The sequence below is a fragment of the Acanthochromis polyacanthus genome, chromosome 14, assembly GCF_021347895.1.
Source record: "Acanthochromis polyacanthus isolate Apoly-LR-REF ecotype Palm Island chromosome 14, KAUST_Apoly_ChrSc, whole genome shotgun sequence".
In the NCBI taxonomy this organism is placed as follows: domain Eukaryota; kingdom Metazoa; phylum Chordata; class Actinopteri; family Pomacentridae; genus Acanthochromis; species Acanthochromis polyacanthus.
In genome coordinates, this window is record NC_067126.1 from 1,700,326 (window position 1) to 1,723,845 (window position 23,520).

The window sequence follows — 23,520 nt, forward strand, 5'->3', positions numbered from 1 at the left end:
ACTTTGTTAATGAGATGAGAACATGAGAACATTAATGTTGTTTCTGCGTTCAGCAACCAGAACGTACGTTAGAGTATAACTGATTAGAAAAAGCTTGAAATATGTCTAAAACGACTCAGTATAGCTCAAAATGTTGCTTAAATCATCCAAAATTACTTTAAAATTGCTTAAAAAGACATAAAAATGACCCAACTGTGTCCAAAATTAGTCGGGCTTTGTCCAAGTGGACTCAACATTTGTTCAACATCACATGAAAATCCTTCCAAAATGAGTTTATATTTTACTATAACCTGTTCTGACTAACCACCCAGACTGAGCTTTTTAAGTTGTTCTTCTTTAGACAGAGATAATGTCATTTTTTTTTAATTACTTAAAAATTTATTCCAAATGACATAAAAGTTGTCCAAAATCACATAAAAATTGACCAAAATAACTGTTTTTTAACAAAACATTAAAATGTCTAAAATGATCCAGTATTGCCCAAAATGTAATTTAAATCATCGACAAGTACTTAAAAACATCTTCAGAATGCCATAATAATTATCTCAAATTATCCAAATGTGTCCAAAATTAGTCAAACTTTGTCCAAATGGACTGAACATTTGTTCAAAATCACATGTCCAAAATGAGATTTTATTTTTCTCTAATAGTTCTGGCCAACCACCTACCAACATGCTGATATGGACCTTAAAGTTCACCCAGAATGAGCTCTTTAAAGTTTTCTCTGGTGAATTAGCAGAAACCAGAAACACATCCAGGAACCAGTGATTGTTTCTAGGACTCTAAACTGATCACACCAGGATACATCCCATAATACTGACGGTCACCGGGATACATCCCATAATACCGACGGTCACCAGGATACATCCCATAATACTGATGGTCACCAGGATACATCCCATAATACTGACGATCACCAGGATACATCCCATAATACCGACGGTCACCAGGATACATCCCATAATACTGATGGTCACCAGGATACATCCCATAATACTGACGATCACCAGGATACATCCCATAATACCGACGGTCACCAGGATACATCCCATAATACTGATGGTCACCAGGATACATCTCTCTTTCCTCCTCCTCCCAGAGATGGAGGTTTCTTTAAGGCAGACATCATTGTTTCTGTGGATTGGGATCAATGTATGAACAGCTGCTCTCCAACGTTTGAACATCTTGTTCAGGAAGAAGAACGCACAACATGAAGGCCTCTCACCTTCCTTCAGGTTGTCATAGTTACCACCTATAAACCTGCTGCCTTCAGATCATGTCCTCAATCTCAGCTTTCTGATAAGATCAGCTTCACTTTATTGTCCCACAGTCAAATGTGTCCTTGATGTCAGAGTCTGTCCTATAAAAACACAAGAACCAATGAGATAACTCAGTGATATCTGCTGACCTGAGACGACAGACCAAAGTTCTCCTCAGGATTAAACTACAGTCCAGTTTATAGAGGGATGACTGATAAAGATATAAACTCTTGTTCAACCACAGCAGATTGTTCACTGAGCAGCACTTTATATTTTCACTGACCTTCATGCTGACACCTCAGATCAGTAAATGAGCATTTATTAGAACTCTTCAGTGAGTTTACTGAGAAATAAAGAGTTCATTTAAACTGTCATTAATGTGCTGTTGGAATAACAACAGAACACAGCGTTCCCTCTCTATCAGCATTTACAGTTTTTCTCAGTCGCTTTGATACATTTCTCAAATCGTCCTCGACATCTGCAGATGCAATTTAGAGTGATTAATTATTGTTCTGTGGATTCCATGTACATTACCTGTCTTTGAATGATTTCAGTTCTTTATCTTTTTCTTCTAGAGCAGATCTGTGGAGTAAAATGTGCTGCATGTAAAAATCAGTAGGTGTCATATTTAAACAGTGAATTTATAAAATATTCAGTCCCCTTTGGAATGCTGTCATGTGGAGAGGAAGGAGTCTGTGGGAGAAATGACTGGAGTTTACATGTTCAGTTCTGCAGAAAGTCACATTCTGTTTTAATCATTCAATCGTGGCTAATTTTATTTGTCTGTCTTTGCTGAAAAGAATTTACAACAAAATGTGAAAAAGATTTCTTTCCCCTGCTTTCACTCTACCTGCAGCTGCAGTAATCTGCTAGCTCAGCTCACCTGTTCACTGCCTCACCTCCAGCTATTTCAGCCTTGTTCATTCATTCACACTTTGCTGCATCATAGACTCACATCCCCGCTGTGACTCTGCAGCTCCACTTCTGGACTCTGATCTTCTCCCAGGTTCTCACCAGCCCTCCTTCAATCTCCAGAATGTTTATTCCTGTCTTGTCTGTCTGCTCTTGCACTCCCTAAGCCTGTCTTACATCTTCATATCATATTACCCTGATCTACCCCTTCTGGTAGTTTAGTTATTTCTTGGTTAGTCTGTAGGGGTTTCTCCTCTTTTATTTGACAATATTTGTGGTGAGTTTGGTTTTTTCCAGTTTCCCTTTTTGTGTTGTAATTCTTGTTCAGTTTAAATAAAGCCCTTCCTAATATTCTTCCTGTCTCGTCGTTTTTGTGTCTGCGTCGGGTTTCTCTGACTTCTCCTGGGACAGAAATGTTATTGAAAAGCATCAGGGAGATGGAAAATAAAGACCTGTCTGCAGGTTTATTGTTTTATTAGACTGCTACTAGGGAGAATCCTGGGATCATTTCACAGCTGTTGTTTGATGCTCCACATAAAGGGAGTCAGACCGTGTGAAAAGAAGCCTTAAAAGTGTTAAAATTTAAAAATATTCCCACAGTTCCTGAGTTAATCATAGATGCAGTGACTGAACTATCATTGACATCAATAACAGAAGGACCTGAATGGATCCAGCAGGATGAATTAACTGTTAGATGGACTGGATCATCCAGGTGTTGTTGTGTCCAAACTTTGTCATTTATAGCAGATTTAAATCCTGTTACACATTATTCTGAAGAAAATCAGAGAAAATGTTACCTTGTCTGATGAAGCTGTCCTTCCATTTCTCTCATTCTGTTAGAAAACATCAAATGTTGTTCAGGTTAAACCTCATCAGATTCATTATAAAATCGCTGATTGTTAACATTCATGGATTATTGGATGGTTGACTGTTAAACTGTCTGTCTTTCAGTTAAAAGTCAATTTTCCTCATGGAAAAACCTACTTAACTCATTCACACTTTTTTTCAGCATTTCGTTTTTGTTTCTGTTTAATCTTAAATAGTTTGCACAGTGCAGCTATTGTGACCTCCAAAAAGGACAAAGTCTAATCTTTAAAATTAATGTCATGTATTTACCTGAAGTCGCCTTTATGTCGTCTTGTTTTATGGCTTCTACTTCCGTGTCTTCACCAGACTGACCGTGTTCAGTCTGATCCCAACAGTAACTTCACATTCACCTCACTGGGTGGGCAGACCTTCAGGTAGCCCCGCCTCCTGTTCAGAGATACACTGCACCTACTGAATTACATTATATTCATTGTTCTCTACACCTTCCCTGCCTGGACCTGTTTCTACAATGGGAGACTCGTATATAATAGCCATAGAGTTTGGAACAACATTCAGTGGATATGCTTACAGTATGACACCCAGAGAGGAAGAGGCTGATCCCTACATAAAGTACTGGGGTGAAGAGGTTGGAAAAGAGACACCAAAGACTCCAACCTGCATTCTGTTCAACGAACAAGAAGAATTCCTCAAGTTTGGTTATGAAGCCAAACTGGTTTATGGTAAAATGCGGGGTGAGGAAGCCAGAAGGAACTTCTTCTTCAACTGCTTCAAGATGTCTCTTTATGGCAAAGTGAGTACATGATCTGATGATATTCTTTTTATATAGATTATGACAAATATTCTGGTTTATAGAATGTTCCATATTTTTGGGTCAAACTATTAAAAGTACAGTTGTCAAAAGTTTCCATCTGTTAAGAACCGGGCGGTTAGAACCCAAGCAGCGGACAAACAGACGGGAGGGTGAATTAATAATAAGGTTTAATGATAAAACTCAACATAAACTGTCCATGTGAGGAGGCACAGGGAACAAACAGAACAGGGATGAAAACTAAACTAAAAGGGACGGACCAGTCGGCCGTGAAGAGAACTAAACTAAACAGAAGGTGACTCATGATAATGTCCGGGGGGAGTTGGAAGACGGAGCAGGCGAGAATATCCAGGTTTTGGCAAATCAGAATCAGAATATTTACTGTCATTGTCACAAGGACAACGAAATTACGCTCGGAGCATCCATACAACAGAGTTGATAAGTGCAAAAAAAAAAAAAAGACCTCACAGTAATAAATATCATAAATAGTCCAGTACTCACAATAATAAATACTAAATACTGTAAATCACCCAGTGCAACAAAGACATAACCGTTGGGGAAGAAGGATCACGAGAGAGGGGGGTGGTAAATAGTGACAATCTGCAACTATGCAAACCAGATCAGATTTATAATTGGTGGGTGTGGTTATTGTCCGTGAGAATGGGGGAGCAGAGAGGGGAGAGGGGCAGAATTGAGTAGCCTCACAGCCTGTGGATACAGACTGTTGGCCAGTCTAGCAGTTTTGGCCTGTATGGACCTGTACCTCCTCCCTGAAGGCAGCAGGTGGAAAAGGTGGTGAGCAGGATGGTGCTGGTCTGGCATGATGTTGCGCACTCTCCTCAAACAGCGGGTGGAGAAGATGGTGTTGATCTCAGGGAGAGTAGTTCCAATGATTCTCTCTGCAGCATTGACCACCCGCTGGAGAGCCTGTTGGTCAGCCTTAGTGCAGCTGGAGAACCACACTAAGAACCCATATGTCCAGACAGCAGAGTAATCATACAGGGAATCTCAGTCAATGGCCCAGCATTGAGCTGCACAGATTGTTAATCACGGCCAGCTGCACTCCTTCGCAGCCGTTTCTAATTAGGCTGAGAGCCAAGCAGGAGCGGGAGGAGCCCTGACACCATCCACTGTAACTTCTATGTTTATTATATCAGTATTTAGTTTCCATTGACTTTTCTATGATGAAATCATTGAAACATGAATCTTTGTCACAAAAAAACAATTATGTATTTTGGTTCTTTCATAGATCATTGAAGGTCTTCTGGAAATATGAAAAAAATCTGCTGCATCATAAATATACAAACAAATGTTCATATTTGGTGAAATGTATCCGTTTCCTCCTCAGTTTCAATCTTCTGGTTTATCTTTAACTCCTCTGGACAGAATTGGTGCAGTTTCGCTAAATTAGTCGTCTTTCTGACTCAGACTTGTTTCTTCATCAGTCCACAGGCTTTTGATGGTCTAAGTCAGGACTTTGAGGAGACCAGTCTAGACCCTTCATTCTATCCTGATGGAACCATTTCTTTACCACGTCTGATGTGTGTTTGGACTCGTTGTCTGGTTGAAACATCCAACTGTGTCCAAGATCAACCTTCTGCTGATGGTTTTAGGTTTTCCTGAAGAATGTGGAGGTGATCCTCCTTCTTCATCATTCCATTTACTTTGTGGAAAGCTCCAGGTCCACAGAGCATGATACTGCCACCTCCATGCTTGGTGGTAGGTTTGATGTTCTTGGGAATAAAAAAAAAAAGAGACCATGACGGTCTGAAAGCAGTCCTGATCCAGGAAGAGATTCATAGATAACTGTAATCACTCAGAAGAAGCCATGCCACAAAGAAATGTGACTATCACAACTTTCTACATTCTGCTACATTTCTGCTGATTCAAGTTGTTGTATTGATCCAACAGATTTTGCCATATTTTCAGAAAACCTTTAATAATATAATAAATCTACGACAGAACCAAAAGGTGTGATTGTTTTTAGTGACAAAGATTTATATATTTCAATGATCCCATCATAGAAATTTAGATTTGTAGGAGAGTTTAACAGTCTCCTGGAAATATGACAATCTGCTGTATCAGAAATATACAAACATCAACTTGAACTATCAGTTTCAGTGATGCAGAACATTGTGCTAATCAGTTGTTCTTAGTATCCTCTTAACTCTGTGAGTGATTATGATTGACTACAGCTGCTGACTCCTCTGATCCAATTTAAATAGGACATATATGATTCCCTAAAGTGATCACCTGCTGCTGAGAGACAGTTGGTCAGGATGGTTAAGAGTCAATCAATAATCACCAAAAAGCAGCTGTGAATGAATTAGAAGCAGCTGGAAAACTGCTGTCGGTGTCCACAGTGTTTACTGGTTCCTGCAGAACTGGTGCTTTTCACAAAGTAAATGAAATTTTGAGGAAGGATGACCTGCACATTCTTAGAAAGTTCAGTAGAAATCATCTGGGATTCTCTTTTAGGTTCTTGAAGATGTTACACCTTCATTCAAAGGCCTTCTTCAGTTTGAACGGACTGATGGAGAGTTTCACATGTTTATAGACAATCAGCGCACATGACCAATGATCCATTAATGATGAATAACTGGTATGAAACCAGTAAGTCCAACAACAACAGTAACAATGGTGGTGGAGCTTCCAGTTTACACAACAAAGGATGTGAATTTGTGAAGTCAGGAGTGACTGCAGATGTTTACGATGGAGAAACTTTATGACTGCATTCTAGGTGTTTGATAAGTGGTGTCACAGCTCCTCCTCTGGTTAGAGATGCTGCTTCAGCTTGACATACTATAGATGGCATACTTTATTCTCTCCTACATAAAGCTCTGTGTTCTCCTGTAGTTTATTCTCTCTGGTCTTGTTGGTGTTTTACTCTTGGGATGGAACAGTTTTTGTCTCAGAGTGTTAGTGGATCTGAAGTGCATATGCCTGTTATGTTTGGAAAAAATCCTTCTTAGTTTTTTTTAAATACTCCATCTACATATGGGATTTCAAATTTCTTCTGTTCTTCCTTTTTTCTGTTCCTGTGGTGTTGTGCTTTCTTGATCTTTTCATTGATTTAATGAAGTTCCAGCTGGGTAGTTAGTTTTTCAGTGCTTTCTTAGTGACTCTTTACATCTGAAACTCCCTATCAGTCTGGATACCGTTGCTTTTTATACCGAGAAATCAGTAAAGAAAGGATGGTTTTACCTTGCTGACATGTTTCAACTGCATCGGCTTTTTCTTTTTGTGTTCTTGTGACACAATGCATAATAAGAAAACACAACTTTAACACAGCAGTAAAACAAAAAACACAAAACTCCGGCAGCTATTAGTCCATCCCAAAGACAAAACAGAACCGGACAATAAATGCAACATCATCTATGAAATTCTGTGCAAATCATGTGAGAAAACATTGGAGAAACAGGCAGATCTTTCAGTACAAGGCAAAGGGAACACCAGACAGAATGTGGAAAGGAAGCAACTGGACGACTCACAAGAACAGAAAAAGAAAAAGCCGATCGAGAAAAAAAGAAATCAGCCATCACGGACCCCTGCAAAAGAAATAACCACGTCATGGACTGGGACAGGGGGAGACTTTTACCAACAGAGACCAATAAACATAAACGATGGATTAAGGAGGCTGTAGAGATCAGGAAGCAGGCGAGCTGCTCCATGAACCCGGACGAGATTCTGACAGATTCTGACAGACCTATCAAACTGGTCACCTGATAAAAAGGACACGTCAGATGACACTCTGAAGAAAACTGCAGATGAAACATGTCAGCAAGGTAAAACCATGTTTTCTTTACTGATGTGTTAGTATTAAAAGAAACGTTATCCTACTACAATAAATGAACATCTTTCAACTCTCCCTATCAGTCTGTTAGAACTGCAGAAACCTCTAAGATGAAAGGGAAACATCGTCAAGAAGAGACGTCCAGTTGCTCTCTACTGAACCTCCTATGATAACCATGACCTGGATTATTGAATATCTACACTAAGATTTTCTTTTCCTAAAATCAGCCAGAAGGTTGGACGTTCCAACAAGACAATGACCCAAAACACACATCAAAAGTGACAATGGAATTATAAGAACACTGTTTCATATGTTAACTAGGGCTTTAGTTTGACTCAGACATCCATGTTTTATGACTTCAGAAACACAGTTCAGTTACTGTATGAGCTAATATCCAGTCAATCATCAACAGAAAGCCACCAGTGATCTGACAATCAAAGCTGCTAATGGGAGATCAATGAAGGCCTTGAAGGTGTTTACTGAAGCACTGAGATACTTGAAGGAAGACGCACTGAAAACCATCTCAGATCATACATCTGGTAGGAGGTTCATAGCCTCTGACTTCACCTGGGTGTTGACTGTACCTGCAATCTGGGATCCTTCAGCAAAACAGTTCATGAGAAAAGCTGCAACTCAGGTAACAATCTGACAACATTCAGAGGTGGGAAACCTGCAGTGAAGTTTCATTTCTGATGAAAAGGAACTGATTTTTCTGTTCTCTTGTAGGCTGGTATTGTGACCAAAGGAAAGGAGGACAAGTTGGTAATAGCCCTGGAGCCAGAGGCAGCCTCAGTCTTCTGTAAGACGCTACCAGCTGAAGGTTTCATAGCAGAAAACCAGGGAGAAGACAAACTTGATCAGTCTCCTGGAACACAGTACATCGTTGTCGACTGTGGAGGTACCGTATGTTTAATACAAGTGCAGGTTGTAAAAACTAACTCATGCACACATGAACAATTCAACTTTCACCCACACCAACTGTTTTAAGTCCTTGTTTGGTTTACATGAGGTCCAAATGTTTGTTCACTTTGATCACGTTATTAAATAACACATTTATCTGTAACTAAATCTAGATCATACATACAATCTCCCTCCTAGTTAGTTGTCGTCACTGATGTATATGTTAGACACCAAAGCTGTAATCAACACTGAGAACATCAGTCTGCATTTAACTCTGTCAGGAAGTCAGATTAAGGTAGAAGCTGGAGTACAAATCAAATTCTAAAGCATTAAGTCTGGGAAAGACAGAAACTGCTGGAGAGTCAAGAACTGGTTGGGAGACCTCCCCCAACCTGAAACCCAAATTCTCCCAACTAATTCTGATTACACATTAAAGTTGCAAGCAGCAGGGATTGGACCCTCACACATTGTGCACATCAGGGGCCTGTTTCATGAAGCAAGTTTAACAAACTCTGAGTTTAATCCTCAACTCTGAGTTGATCTACTCTGAGATAGAAAACTCTGGAGCCCCGATTCGACGAGTCACCATGGAAACGGGGAAGCGAAAGGCTGCGTTTTTGAACTGGAAGTTTTTAACGCGCTCATATGGCGAGTTTGAACACGTTTTTAGAAAGAAGTGCAACACCGCTGCAGCTGTAAAAGAGAGAGAGACGGCGTGGAGAACAGCCCGGATCAATGCGTAAGTTTAAATGTAGTCCTTTGTAATCGTAATAATATTACAGGGAATAACTGTCTGAATGGTAGAATATGAAGTTATTTCATTGAGAGGAAATCTAACGGGGCAGCAGCTTAAGATGAAATATAAAAACATTGTTCAAACAGGTCAGACCTCGGCATTATCTCATGGAGGTACTTCATGTTGATCATGTTTTACATTGTAAAGTAGCCTAAATATTAAGTGGCTGTTTGACTGTGCAGTTGTTTTATCCACACATAGCCTAAATGTCTGCATCCATATCATGTCCTGTTAAATAATTAAGACTATTTAAACTAACATAGACTTCTGCTCAGCGAACAGAAAGAAAGCAGATGCCTGTAAAACGGTGGTATAAAAGGTCATGGATGCATATGTATATATATATATATATATATACACCTTGTAATTGTAAGTAGTCAACACTCCACAGATTTCTCCAAATGGTAGTTTAAGTTTACTGAAACATGTCACTGATCGAGGATGAAGAGGATGAAACTGTGTCTGCTGCCTTTACAGAGGGGGATCCAGAAAGGCATACAGAGCTATGTTACTGATAGTTCTCTTCTCATTCACATTTTGGGTGGAATATAGAGTGTGACATTTAGCCTACACTGAAGTATTGCACATTCTCATCCTTTTAACAGAGCATGGCTGGACAGCAGCAGGATGGTTCCTCAGCTTCCACTGCACAGACTGACACAGTGAGATGGATGTTCAGGAAACACCAGAGCTTCATTCTGTGGAATTCATGTGCAACTGTATCATTTAATGTCCTCTATGTATTCCCAGTTATCAGTAAAACAGATTTACAAACTGCATTTGCTGATAAAAATCCAAAAACAGATTAGGAGGGCAGATCTGGAAATTGAAATACTGGAGCACAAGTTAGAGGTGGTGATGGTCACAGGTGAATTATGTTAACTACTGGAACATGAACTGAACTATCTTTTATTTGTAGGAAATAAAGAAGAGCAAATGAAATGTGTATCATGTCTTTATTTGCTGTGGTGGTGATGATGGAGACTTAAACTCTAAAGTGATTCTTGCATACGGTGTCTCTGACTGCTCTGCTGTCCTGGATAGCTGCAGGTGGATGGGCTCATCATCTGGGTCTTCAGTTTGTAGGGCAGGGTGTTGCTCTCCTCTAATAGTGGTAATATTATGAAGAACAACACATGCCACAGTAATATCACAGGCCCTCTCAGGGGTCACCCTGAGGAGACGTAGGCTCTGGAAACGGGCTTTCAGCAGGCCTATGGTCATCTCCACCCGGGCTCTGGTCCTGCAGTGAGTCCGGTTGAAGTTCTGTTGGGGGCCTGGTTCAGGGTCAGGGTATGAGGTCATCGGCCTGGGTTGGCATGGTAACCCCTGTCACCCAGCAGAAGGCCATCAAACTCTCCTGTAATGTATAGTGGATACATCAGAGCATATTAAAGGAGGGAGACAAGAGAATTCTATTGTGAAAATCTTTATGCTGCTGACCACGCTGCAGTCTGTTGCTCAGGTTAGACTCTCCATAAATCCTGGAGTCATGAACAGACCCAGACCACGTGGCCTCCACATTAGAAATGATGTATGCAGCATCACATATGATCTGGACAGTGCAGAGAATGACAGATGTTGAACTATGATGCAGTCTTTAACATTTAGAAACAGTAGTCAGTCTACCTGTAGCCTACCTGCACATTTATGCTGTGAATGGACTTCCTGTTCATGATGTGAGGGAGCTGTGATGGGGATGTGTGTGCATCTATGCAGCCAATCACACTGGGAAATCCTAAAAGAAATTAAAATGACTGATCCCAGTCTGAGGCTGCAGCACAATGTCATTAACAGAATATGATTTAAAATGAATGTAACAGATCTCTACATCATTCACCTGTAATCCTGTGGATCCTCCTTGATGTTCTGACAGGTTTATGTCCACAATGATGGTAAAAGTCGTTTCAGAGCCAGGAAAACTTTTCTGACTGTCCTCCATACAGTTGTCTTACTCTGCATCTCTGACATTATATAAAAACTTTCATTTGCAAAGAACCGCAGCGCAACACACAATATCTGCTGGATGTGAGAGCATGACTGGTTGGTAATGTAAATGTAAGGACGGATTAGGTTGTTTATGTAGATTATGGACTTAAAACGAATACGAAACGGTACCGCTCAAACCGATAACTGTCCGGAAATGCGAGAACATTTATGCTCGGTCTGATAACAATCTACAGACGAATATTTAATGATCTGTGCAGTAATGCTGCTCCTTTATCCACTGGATCGTTAATAAAAGCTGTTCTACGCCAAAACTCGCTCGCTTACTGACTGAATGAATGAGACGACGCTGAAGTTAGCTTCCGATTCGGCACTTAAGGGAAAAGTTAAGGGGAAATGAAATGAATGTGCGGTGCGACAGTTTATCCACTGATTATCTGTTTTTTTTCGACACTTCTTGATGTGTAAACATTTTAGACATTTGGGTAAGACATTAACTATGCCTGACAAGAGCTATTGTATTGGTAAAATTAGTATTTTATTTGTGAAAACGTTTAAGGGGATATTTCACCGTTTTTGCTTTATAACCAGTCCTTATTAGACCAGGTCCAGATTGAAAACCACTGTACCTACACTCTTCAAATCTGGACTGAATTATTCTACAGAGCCTGTAGATTCATAAAAACATAGTGTCTGATTTGTGAAAACTTTATTCTATTTGTGAAAATGCAATAAAGGCACATTTTACTGTTTTTTCAGCATATAGACCACATTAGACCAGGTCTAGTTCGAGAGCCAGGCTCTGTAGAATAATTCAGTCCAGATTTGAAGAGTCTAGGTGTAGCGGTTCTCGACCAGCTTCATGGTTGAATGAGTGATCAGAAAAGATTAAACCGTAAAACTAAAGAGCAGCTGTGAAGCAGGAAACTGTTAACCTCCAGTCTGTGATCTATCTATCTAATCTATCTATCTGTGAACTCAGGGGACGCCTCTGAGACGATTCAACCGCTGCGGGACTCAAACACACGAAGAAGAAAAGCTTCCGCTCAAAGCCGGAAGTGGCGCCAAAATCCAAAAGTTGTTTTTTTCCGCTGGCGGACAGAAGGACTAATGGACTAACTGACCGCCCTCGCTTGACTAGTTTATTTAGTATTTTATTTCCTCTGAAGGACTAAGTAACTCCTCGTCAGGAACCGGTCCGGACCAGTTAGTCCAGTTTCAGCTCTAAAATGGATCCGACGTCGCGGTTCTTCTCCAGACTGAGGAAGCTGGCGGTGACTCTGGAGTCTGAGACCTCCAGACTCCAACAGGCGTTTGAAAGCCGTAAAGAGGAACCAGACAGCGGTGAGTGGGACACACCTGTAGTCCGGACAGGTACAGGTAGCAGTAGGGTTGTTACTCCCAGACATGAAAATAAAGGAGGAAAACCACGGCTCCTCAGGGCCACAGCTCAGTGAAGCTGGAAAGATATTCACAGATTCAGACTTCCAGCATCAGTAACTCATTCAGTCAAAACATAAACAATGCCTCTTTCCATCGTAGTGAGGCAGTGTGCTACAAGCTCAGATTGTTTTTCAAGCTGCAGGAATAACACTGGTGTGAACAGGAGCCAGTTTATCAGAGTGAGGTTATTGAATATTTGTGTCTCTCTTTGCTGTTGCAGGCGGTCCCTGTTCACTCCATAGACACCAATGATATTTCTGCAACTTGTTAGACAGCTACTTTAGATAAAACTGGGCTTGTAGCACAACATCTGCCTTACAGCGATGGGAAAGAGGCATCTTTTATGTTTTGATAACCTACATCTAATGAGTTATTGATGCTGGAAGTCTGAATCTGTGAATATCAAACGTGGGGCCACAACCACCCAAGGAGTGGAATATTTAATTCAGAAAAAGCATTTAGCCATACTTAAAGCTTTAAGTGCTTTATTAACACAAAACTAAGAGTTCTGTGTTGTTTTATGATCACAGGTTCTGTCTAAAAAGATGTGGCATCATTTTAAACAGTGAAACCAGACTAATAAAATGTAATGACCACCCAGTGTGTAATACTGGATTCTGCAAAAACTGAATGCACAATACTGGACAAAGAAAGTCTCTATAGATATTTTTCCATCTAAATCTTATCTTTACATGGTTAATGTATGAACTTATTTATGTGTATATGCATGTATTTACTGATCACATATAGGTTATTAAATAAATGTTTGTTAAAAACTAAAACACATTTTTAAAAAAAACTACTTTGTATACTGTAGAGTCTACGGCCACATCAGCATGATTATAAGGACCGGCAAACAGACAGGTCTACCTGCTGGACCTCTATCAGCTCCTCACTACATAGGTCTAAGGAAGATGAAACTGGCTGCCCTTAATATTTCCTGTGTTTTATTTTGTGTATTATGCAGTTTTGATGCGTGTGTGACAGACGTGTGTGGGACATTTATGAAAATACGAAACAATTTGCATCCCGTATTGAATCAACACAGGACGCAACAATTAATTGTCAAATAAAGAACGATTCCGTGTTTTTAAGGGGCCTAGGTAGCAGCCAGCCAGTCATCTTCACAGTCATAGTGGAAGGTTTCCTCTGACTGAAAGTTCTCCAATAGATCATACAGATGAAAGCGATGAGTTAGAACATTGTGTTTTTGTTTTTTAACCTTCAGATGGATGAGAGGACTGGACTGGATTTCATGAAGACATTTCCACCTCTCATCTTGGATGGGAGGTGGAAACGGTCAAGAACCCACCAAAGGAGTCCAGTTGCTTTCTGCTGAAGCTCTTGTAGGGTCTCGAAGACGTTTTCACCTCTCGTCCAAGAGACTGGACTTCATTTATATCTTTACTGAAACTGAAAAGTCTAAAAGTATTTCTATTCATTGAACTTGTTTTAAAGCTTCACCGCTGATTACTGAGGAAAGAGTATAAATCCTTCTGAATGTCATATTTGAAGTAAAAACGGTGAAAAATGATCTGTCTTTAAAGTTTTCATCATGTATCCTGATGAGACATTTAGGCCTAATAAAGACTCTCTGAGGATCCATCTGTGGTTCTGCTGTGAATCATTTTGGACGTAAACATCTGGACTCCTTCTTCTTCTTCCAGAAACCACAGCGAAGGCGATGGGAACGTACCACGAGCTGAACTTCAGCGTGGGGAGCCTGAAGGTGCAGTATCTGCTGATTAATGAGATGTTTTATGGAAGCAGCACCGTTAAAACTTTATAGATCACAGAACAGACTGCAGTGTTCAGGGATTTAAAGTTATTTATCTGGTTTCTACCAGAGATGGAAGAAACTCTCAGACCCACGTAGAAGTCCTATAAGATGTACTTAAAGTATCTGAGTAAAGTATTAGTTCTCTGTGTTGTTGCTGATTCTGTTCTTCATGGATCGTTCCAGAACTGGAGGACGTTTTACATCCAATAATCATCTATTAAATCCTAAAACATGCAGTAGTGCGTGAATGTCCTTTAGATTAGATTCTTTAGGTTGTTCATTGTTCTTTTGTCGTTTTTTAATATTTTGTCTTGTTCTTGTTGTTGTTTTGTCTGACTATTGTTGTTTTGTGTTTCCTTTTTGTCTTGCTTGTGTTGTTTGTCTTCATTTTTATCCTTTTGTGTTTTGCTTTAATCTTTTTGTTTCTTGCTTTTGTGTTTTTTTTGCTGCTGTGTGACTTTTGTCTGTTTTTTTTGGTTTGATTTGTTTCATGTTGTTTGTCTCGGTTTTGTTGTTTTGTGTCTCATTTTGTAATATGTTGCTGTTTTTTCTGTTTTGTCTGACTTCTGTTGTTTTGTTTCTTGTTTTTGTAGCTTTTTTCTTGTTTTTGTCGTTTGTTTCCTTTTTATCTTGCTTGTGTTGTTTGTCTTTATTTTTGTCATTTTGTGTCTCATTTCTGTAATATTTTGTCTTGTTTTTGTTGGGTTTTTTGTCTTCCTTTGTGGTTGTGATCCTCCAGTAAATCCTCCATGCTTCAGTTCCAGGTGACTAAATGTTGTGTTCCTTTGTAGACACTCTGTGATCTGGAAGTTGTAATGTGGAAATGATGAACTGAGGATGAATGTGGATGAAACTGAATTTATTTTGCTTCATAAATTTCAGGTTCTTCATGATGTTTTGTAAAAAGATAATTCCTTAAATGAGAACATTAGGAACCATCAGGAGTTGTGGTTATTTACAGGTTGTGATGCTGTGGTTTTACTGGTTTTACTGGAGATCAGACTGGATGTGGAACCTGGACTAAGATGAGGTGGACTCTCCTGGTCCAGATGTTTGACTCTGCTCTGGTCTCCTCCAGGCTCAGATCCAGGAGCAGCTGGTCCAGCAGAAAGCTCATGAGAATGAGGTGGACAGCTTCATCCAGGCCTGTAGAACGATGGAGCAGAAGGTCAGCAGAGACGTCCAGACCCTGAAGGCTCACTGGGAGGAATACGGCTACCAGGCTCCAACCAGTAAGGACTGCTCACTGCTCACTGGTCCTTCCTGTGAAGACGGGACCTGAAGGTGTTTCTGACTGTGTTTTCTCTCCTACAGAAGCTCAGGAGGCTGAGGATGAAGGTCCTGAAGAAGGTGAGGCTGAGCCAGCAGAGAGGGAAGGAGGAGGCCAGGAGGAGGTTGGAGAGAACCTCAGCTCTTCTCCTCCAGCAGCACCGACCTTCAGCGACGTGATGAGAACCCCTCAGCTGTCCGACTTCGGTCTGTCTGAGATGCAGCTGAAGAGAACTCTGGCTGGAGCTGAGTGGTGCTCTGAGGTTCCTCCCATGCCTGAGATGAACCTCCCTCACCCAGCGCTGTCCACACCAGCTCCACCTCTGCTGCCTTTAACTCCAAAACGGGCTCTCCGGATGGAAGACGAGGAGCTCCAGACGCCTCAGATGCACGACTTCGGCATCTCAGAGGACAACGACTTCACTACGAAGCTGCTCCAGAAGAACGCTGAGGAGCCCCACAGGTGGAAAGCACAGCTGCTGCATGGAAACATCTCTGACCTGCATGGACCTTCACTGTTTCTGTTTGTTCTCCTACAGACCAGCGCAGGACCAGCCTGGACCACCAGAGGACTCAGTGTTGGACCGTTTCCAGACCAGAGGTATGGAACCATCAGAGCTCTTCTGTCTGGAACGACCTGGAACCAGATGTTTCCTCCTGAAGAAGCAGAAAAACAGCCGTGAAGTTTTCTGTTCTTTTTCAATCACATCATGAAGGACCTGGTTTCTGCTCCTCTGAGGACTTTGTTCTGAACACCAGGGGTCAGAGGATCTTCTAGTGCAGAAACTCCAACACCAAGTCCTCTGAGCAGAACGACACAAACATAACAGATCATTTATTTTATAACCAGCACTGATCTCCATCCAGATGTTTGGTTCTGTATTTTCACATCTGTCCTCTCTGAACTCACTGAACCTCTGTTGGCTGATTGTTGGTGTTTTAGTTCTCGACAGTCTGGACTGAGCTGATTGTTAGATGACGTTAGAATGAAGTGGTTTTTCAGAGTCCAGCTCAGGTTCTCCTTCCAGCAGAAGACATCAGCTGGAGCTGAGACGTTTGTGGCTTTGATAGGTCGTGTAGTTTTGACTTATTTTTTAAAAGATTCCTGTCAGTTCCTCCAGGTGGTTCCAGGTTCAGGTTTAAAGTTATCAAAATCTTATTTTATTGAGATGTTTCCTCAGACTGATCCTGCAGATGTTAAACTCCTGATAACTGACAGCAACACGTTGCTCCTCAGACTCTGAACCTGACCTTGTTCTTTGGCCTTCAGCTGACATCCTGGCGTCTCCAGAGCTGCCGGTTCTCTGCACTCCAGGACTGAAGATCAGGAAGACCAACGGTCGGAGCTCCTCATCTGAACCAGACTCTGGAGAACCAGAATCCCCCCTGGACCCAACCTGCCCAGCACCCCCCAGGTCCCAGCCTTCCAAACCCCGTACATGACCCGACTGGTGAGCACCAAGAAGGTAAGGAGAGCAGCCACAAGACCTCCATGTGGAGATGAAGTTCTGCTTCCAGACACAAACTCACATCAGAGATTTTATTTATTACTCTGCCAAGGAAATGGTGGAGTTATGCTGTGGCCGGCGTACGTGACTCTGTCTGTGTGAAACGTTACGGAAAAACAGACTAAAGGATTTGGATGAAATTTTCAGGGAAGGTCAGAAAGGACGCAAGGACTAAGTGGTTATATTTTGGCAGTGATGCAGCTTATAAGTGGATTCACGGCTTTGTTTTGTTTTTTTCTCTTTATTTAATCATCATCATTTTCCACAGCAAATAACACTACAGCCAACCCCCTCCCCCCCCGAATGCCCAGCTTCATCCAGAAACAAAGGACATGGTAAAAGTAACACTCAAAAAACCAAACCAACCAAAAAATCAGAAGACAAAATGAAAGAAAACTTTATAACTGTAAACAATACAAAATACAAATCAGAAAATAACAAAAAGGATACAATACAAACGGTTATTTTAACACTAGCAAAAGTGATGAACTGATCAGCAGACCTTCATAAGTGTAATTTACACACAGTTTGGTATCCATACATAACATGCACATGCATAACACATGCCTGTACTCAGCACAAGGTCATTTTTATTAAACATTTCATCCGTTGGAAATAATAAGTCAACTGAGCAGCCTTGGTGGAGAACTGCTCTCTGACTGCTTTTATAGTTCATTTATTTACACCACCATTTAAAGTTTGGGGACACTTAAAATGTCCTTATTTTTGAAAGAAAAGTTTTTTTCCAATGAATATCACAGTAAATGAATGATAAATCCAGTGTAGACATAGTTAATGTGGTAAATGACTATTCTATCTGTAAACAGCTGATTTTTAATGGAATATCTCCATAGGGGTACAGAGGAACATTTCCAGCAACCATCACTCCTGTGTTCTAATGCTACATTGTGTTAGCTAATGGTGCTGAAAGGCTCATTGATGATTAGAAAACCCTTGTGCAGTTATGTTAGCACATGGATAAAAATGGGAGTTTAATGGAAAACATGGAATTATCTGGATGACCCCAAACTTTTGAAAGGTGCTGTATCTGTATAGATTTACACTCAACAAAAATATAAACGCAACACTTTTGTTTTTGATCCCTTTTTTTATGAGATGAACTCAAAGATCTAAAACTTTTTCCACATACACAATATCACCATTTCTCTCCAATATTGTTCACAAATCTGTCTAAATGTGTGATAGTGAGCACTTCTCCTTTGCTGAGATAATCCATCCCAGCTCACAGGTGTGCCATATCAAGATGCTGATTAGACACCATGATTAGTGCACAGGTGTGCCTTACACTGCCCACAATAAAAGGACACTCTGAAAGGTGCAGTTTTATCACACAGCACAATGCCACAGATGTGGAAAGATCTGAGGGAGTGTGCAGTTGGCATGCTGACAGCAGGAATGTCAACCAGAGCTGTTGCTGGTGTATTGAATGTTCATTTCTCTACCATAAGCCGTCTCCAAAGGCGTTTCAGAGAATTTGGCAGTACATCCAACCAGCCTCACAACCTCAGACCACGTGTAACCACAGCAGCCCAGGACCTCCACATCCAGCATGTTCACCTCCAAGATGGTCTGAGACCAGCCACTGGGACAGCTGCTGAAACAATCGGTTTGCATAACCAAAGAATTTCTGCACAAACTGTCAGAAAGCGTCTCAGGGAAGCTCATCTGCTGCTCGTTGTCCTCATGGGGTCTCCACCTGACTCCAGTTTGTCGTCGTAACAGACTTGAGTGGGCAAATGCTCACATTGGATGGAGTCTGGCACATTGGAGAGGTGTTCTCTTCATGGATGAATCCTGGTTTACACTGTTCAGGGCAGATGGCAGACAGAGTGTGTGGCGTCGTGTGGGTGAGCGGTTTTCTGATGTCAGTGTTGTGGATGGAGTGGCCCATGGTGGGGGTGGGGTTATGGTATGGGCAGGCGTCTGTTTAACCTGGCAATAGCCAGATTAATAATTGTGTAGTACTTGATAGTACTCCACAATATCAATCTGGGACCGCTCCATGTAAATCCGTTCGGAGGAAAGAGGCACGGATTGGACAATGCAACAGTATGTCCCGCCTCTGACAGGTTTGTTTTCAGCCAATCGCGGGATCTTCACAACGAGCGGAGCCAATTGGTAGATTAAACTCTGACCAAAACCCGTAGGTAAAAAAGCACAAACATCTTTACCATCCAGAAATGCGCAAAGCGCCTCTCGTTGTTCTTCCTTCAAAGAAGCGATAGGAGATTCAGCTAAAACTGACTTAATAGCAGCATCTACACGATCGTTGTCCTCCGTTGCCGTGTTTGTTTTGATCTACTGGCGCTTGGTGTCGTCTTCACACCCGGATATCCCGCCCCACACACGAATACTGCTGATTGGCCCAAACCAACTTGGTGCTGTACGAAAAGTTGATATCTCTTTATTGAAATTGAAATATTAACTATTTAAAATACACATACAAATGACACAAACAAGGAACAGCAGGAAGATAAATCTTGTAAACGCTGTTCCCTGTGTTTCATAAAAAAAAAAAAGTGAAGGCGGGAGCGGAGCAAGATGGTTTCTTGAGAGATTTGTGAACTCACAAATATCGCGAGAAATCAACTTGCTGGCAAGGTTAGCGTCTGTTATGGACCAAGAACACGGGTGCATTTTATTGATGGCATTTTGAATGTACAGAGATACCATGACAAGATCCTGAGGCTCATTGTTGTGCCATACAACATGAACATCAGCTCATGTTGCAGCAGGATAATGCACGGCCCCATGTTGCAAGGATCTGTACACAATTGTTGGAAGCTGAAAATGTCCCAGTTCTTGCATGGCCAGCATACTCACCGGACATGTCACCCATTGCTCTGGATCAGCGTATACGACAGCGTGTACCAGTTCCGCCAATATCCGGCAACTTCGCACAGCCATTGAAGAGGACTGGACCCCGACCCCCCCCATTTTCATTTATATCCCGCTCTGTAAGTCTGGATGGGATCTGTAGTGACTTTGAGCATGCGTGATTCATCTGCCGTCTGGCCGCGGAGTGATGAGTCCTCTAATCAGACACTGGGACTGCTGTGGGGTTACTGGACTGACAGTCTGTGCTTTGGGAGGGGGAGAAGCTCACAGCAGCACCTGCTGCTTGTTGAGGACAGTAACTGCAGAATGATCTGAGTTTTCCTGTCAGAGTCTCCAAAACGGCAGAAAAAGTCGCTAGATTTGTGGCTAGTTGCTTTGGACATAAAAGTCACTAGGATGCTTTGGAAGTCGCTAGATTTAGTGAGAAAGTTGCTAAGTTGGCAACACTGCCTGCGCAGAACAAAGTCTTAACCGTTCCTGTTCGGCCCCCGACCGTGGTCAGAGGCAAAGACACAGGAACCCGGCCGTACCGAAGAACACTGCAGCCTTTATTGTCAATTAACAGCGGCTGAACCGTACAGTCATGCATGCTAACCCTGCAGCTACACACCTCCTCTCTCTACCTCCCCGACTGCCGTCTGTCTTGCTCGCGCTGCATTCAGGGCCCCCCACCCCCCACCCCCACCACACACACACACACACACACACACACACACACACACACGCTGCTCTCTCTCTCTCCCTCTCATAAGGGAGCACACACTGTCATAACAAAAGCAAAAGGTTAGAAATCTGTAATTAAAATCCTTTTAATTAATTAATTTATTTATAAAATGCTTGTCACCCGGCCAGGCGATGAGAAATGTATAAATTGTATCTGTTTATCGTCCGGGCATCGTTCTGGTCGCTTCGGGCGACTTGGTGACCGTGAACCTTACACACTGACAGTGTGTATGTGGAAAAAGTTTTAGATCTTTGAGTTCATCTCATAAAAATGGGAGCAAAAACAAAAGTGTTGCGTTTATATATCTATATGCTGTCAGTCAAAAGTTTGGACACACCTTCTCATTCAATGATTTTTATTTATTTGTATTTTTTACATTCTAGATTAATACTGAATATTAACACGATTATTTATAACATAATTCCATCTGTTTTCTTTTATAGCTCTAATGTATTCAGTATTAATCTAGAATGTTGGTGTTGGAAAGTTCTCTAGTTTAATCCTGACTTCTCCAAACTAAACCTCAGAATCTCTGAAGCCACAGCAGAGTTTTACTCAACAAGGATTCAACCTGCAGAGAACCCGGTCTATAAACTATAAAGAAACAGCTTTTATACAGACACAGGAACAAGTCACAGCACTGTTATCAGTTTATTATCAACCAACCAGTTATATTTCATGGTCAGAGTTCATCATTGAAACTTACTGAGTTCACACAGTTCTACAGGAGTTTAAATCATAAAGAGCATTTCTTCCATACCGGATCAGTCGAGGCCCGGGTTAACAACGACCGCCATCGGTGCTGTCGACCTACAGGGTGGTGGTGGAAAATGGACGACTGTTGGTCGGAGAAGGAGGGGAGGAAGATGTGTTTGTAGGAAGAGAGAGAAGAGGAACACCAAGAGTCTAGGACTGAGAGTAGGGACTTTGAATGTTGGAACTATGACAGGAAAAGGTAGAGAGCTGGTTGACATGATGCAGAGGAGGAAGGTGGACATACTGTGTGTCCAGGAGACCAGGTGGAAAGGTAGTAAAGCTAGAAGTTTAGGAGCAGGGTTCAAGTTGTTCTATCATGGTGTAGATAGGAAGAGAAATGGAGTAGGAGTCAGTCCCTCCAGGAATTCGCGATGTTGCGATCGCGCGAATTCACGCGAAATCAACCAATCTCCGCGAATTTTGCGTGGCCTTGCAATTTTGTCCAATCACCGCAACTTTCCCGCAATTTTGGCCCGCCTCCCATGAGTTCCACCAATCAGAGCAGCTCCCAGCGCAAACCTAATGCACGTACGTCACTGAATTCACTTCCTGTTTCTGGTTTGAAGATGCAGACATGTGATACTAAAGTCTCTCATTTACCAACAAAAATTACTGCTGAAGACCGTGATAAACAATTAATTCACTGATGTTCTTCACCAAAGTGGAGCTAAACTGTTTTACACCCGTGCAATATTGTGGTGGAATACAAAAAGAAAAAGAAATCATCAATTGATGCACTTAAAAAAAACATGAAACATATTAGAACGGCTGAAATGATCAGAAAACAGACCACATAAATCACCATGATGGAAACTGTTGCATCCAGATCCGTTAGAGCTCTGAAAGAATGAAGGTAAATTAGATTAATTATTCCACCAAAGAACACGGTGGAGTTATGTGACGATCAGTGTGTGTGAATCCTTCCTCTGTTACCAACATCACTCAGAAACAGACTCAGAGATTTAAATGAAGTTTTCAGGGTCGGTCAGAAATGACACAAGGACCAAATGATTAGACTTCAGCAGTGATACGGCTTAAAGTTTGGATCCACAGATTTGTGAAGGATTTCCCATTGAGGTAGCGCACGGCGTCTGATAGCAGCACGGTAACCATGGCAACAAGTGAACACTACCTCAGCGGCCTGCTGACGATCACATGATTGTGATCCTACAACAAATCTACCACTGTGGACGTATCGGAAACGACACAAGGAACAACTGATTAAATTGTGGGGGTGTTTCTGAGTCCCATCAATTCCTGTCGCCGGCTACATTTTTAGCCCACGCGATTCGGTTTGTATACATGCAGAACACACACCTGTCTTTTTTTTTGAAATTTTATTTTTATTTGTATTTTTGCAATTTTAACAGGTAATGGCAAACATTTAAACTTGAACTTATCGTGAACTGATAGGTCGACAAAAACTAAATAAGTACATGCATACAATAAAAAAAATAAAAAACAGTCAGGCAGATTTCAAAGCTATCAGTGTGTAACAGTTCTGATTGTAGCCCGTGCTGTTCCAGAGGGCAGAAAGTCATTTATTTAGAGATAAAATTTCTCCATTTCCTCCAGTAGAGTTCTCCTTTTTCTGATGCTTGCCTTAAAGAAAAAGTCATTCTCTCCATTGTGTGTATTTCGTTTGTTATTTCGATCCAATCCGAGATATTGGGTGGATCTTCATTCAACCATTTTCGTGTAATGGCCTTCTTACTTGCAGCTTGTAAAATTTGTAGAAGGTATCGGTCTCCTTTTCTTAATCCCGTTGGTAAATTTCCTAAATAAAATACTGAAAATGTCTCTTCCAATTGTAGTCCAAGTATCAGTTGTATATTTCTATGCACTTCTGTCCAAAAGGTGGCGATATTGGGACATTCCCAAAAAATGTGAAAGTGCCCAGCTGTCATTTGACCACATTTCCTCCAACAGGTACCGTTT

General features: G+C 41.4%; 1 protein-coding gene and 3 long non-coding RNA genes across 4 annotated transcripts in view; 2 read left to right on the plus strand and 2 right to left on the minus strand.

Annotated features, from left to right (window-relative positions):
• Positions 1-3,352, minus strand: part of LOC110962050 (uncharacterized) — a 4,118-nt gene extending 766 nt beyond the window's left edge. The window contains exons 1-4 of the long non-coding RNA XR_002596405.2: positions 3,288-3,352; positions 2,969-3,004; positions 1,794-1,841; positions 1-1,360 (exon numbers count right to left, since the gene is read on the minus strand). The exon at positions 1-1,360 is cut by the window's left edge and continues 766 nt beyond it. This is a non-coding gene — a long non-coding RNA (uncharacterized LOC110962050). The remainder of the gene's footprint in view (positions 1,361-1,793; positions 1,842-2,968; positions 3,005-3,287) is intronic.
• A 116-nt stretch (positions 3,353-3,468) lies between these two features.
• On the plus strand, positions 3,469-10,238 carry LOC110962049 (uncharacterized). The gene is made up of 3 exons (XR_007946558.1): positions 3,469-3,789; positions 8,013-8,237; positions 8,327-10,238. It is a non-coding gene; the product is annotated as an uncharacterized LOC110962049 (long non-coding RNA).
• LOC127537073 (uncharacterized) lies at positions 10,234-11,899 on the minus strand. Its single transcript, XR_007946555.1, has 2 exons — positions 10,937-11,899; positions 10,234-10,851 (listed from the first exon to the last, which is right to left on the minus strand). It is a non-coding gene; the product is annotated as an uncharacterized LOC127537073 (long non-coding RNA).
• A 238-nt stretch (positions 11,900-12,137) lies between these two features.
• Positions 12,138-17,235, plus strand: LOC110962045 (spindle and kinetochore-associated protein 3). Its single transcript, XM_022209900.2, has 6 exons — positions 12,138-12,587; positions 14,354-14,415; positions 15,545-15,698; positions 15,781-16,198; positions 16,275-16,336; positions 17,006-17,235. Exons 1-6 carry the CDS (start codon positions 12,473-12,475, stop codon positions 17,176-17,178), a joined length of 984 nt encoding a protein of 327 aa, XP_022065592.2. The 5' UTR covers positions 12,138-12,472; the 3' UTR covers positions 17,179-17,235.
• The last annotated feature ends 6,285 nt before the right edge of the window (positions 17,236-23,520 follow it).

Coding starts and splice junctions, on each gene's coding strand:
- LOC110962045 (XM_022209900.2), top strand. CDS start 12,473: ATGGATCCGACGTCGCGGTTCTTCTCCAGACTGAGGAAGCTGGCGGTG. Junction 16,199..16,274: donor AACGCTGAGGAGCCCCACAG/GTGGAAAGCACA, acceptor GTTCTCCTACAG/ACCAGCGCAGGACCAGCCTG. Junction 16,337..17,005: donor GGACCGTTTCCAGACCAGAG/GTATGGAACCAT, acceptor TTTGGCCTTCAG/CTGACATCCTGGCGTCTCCA.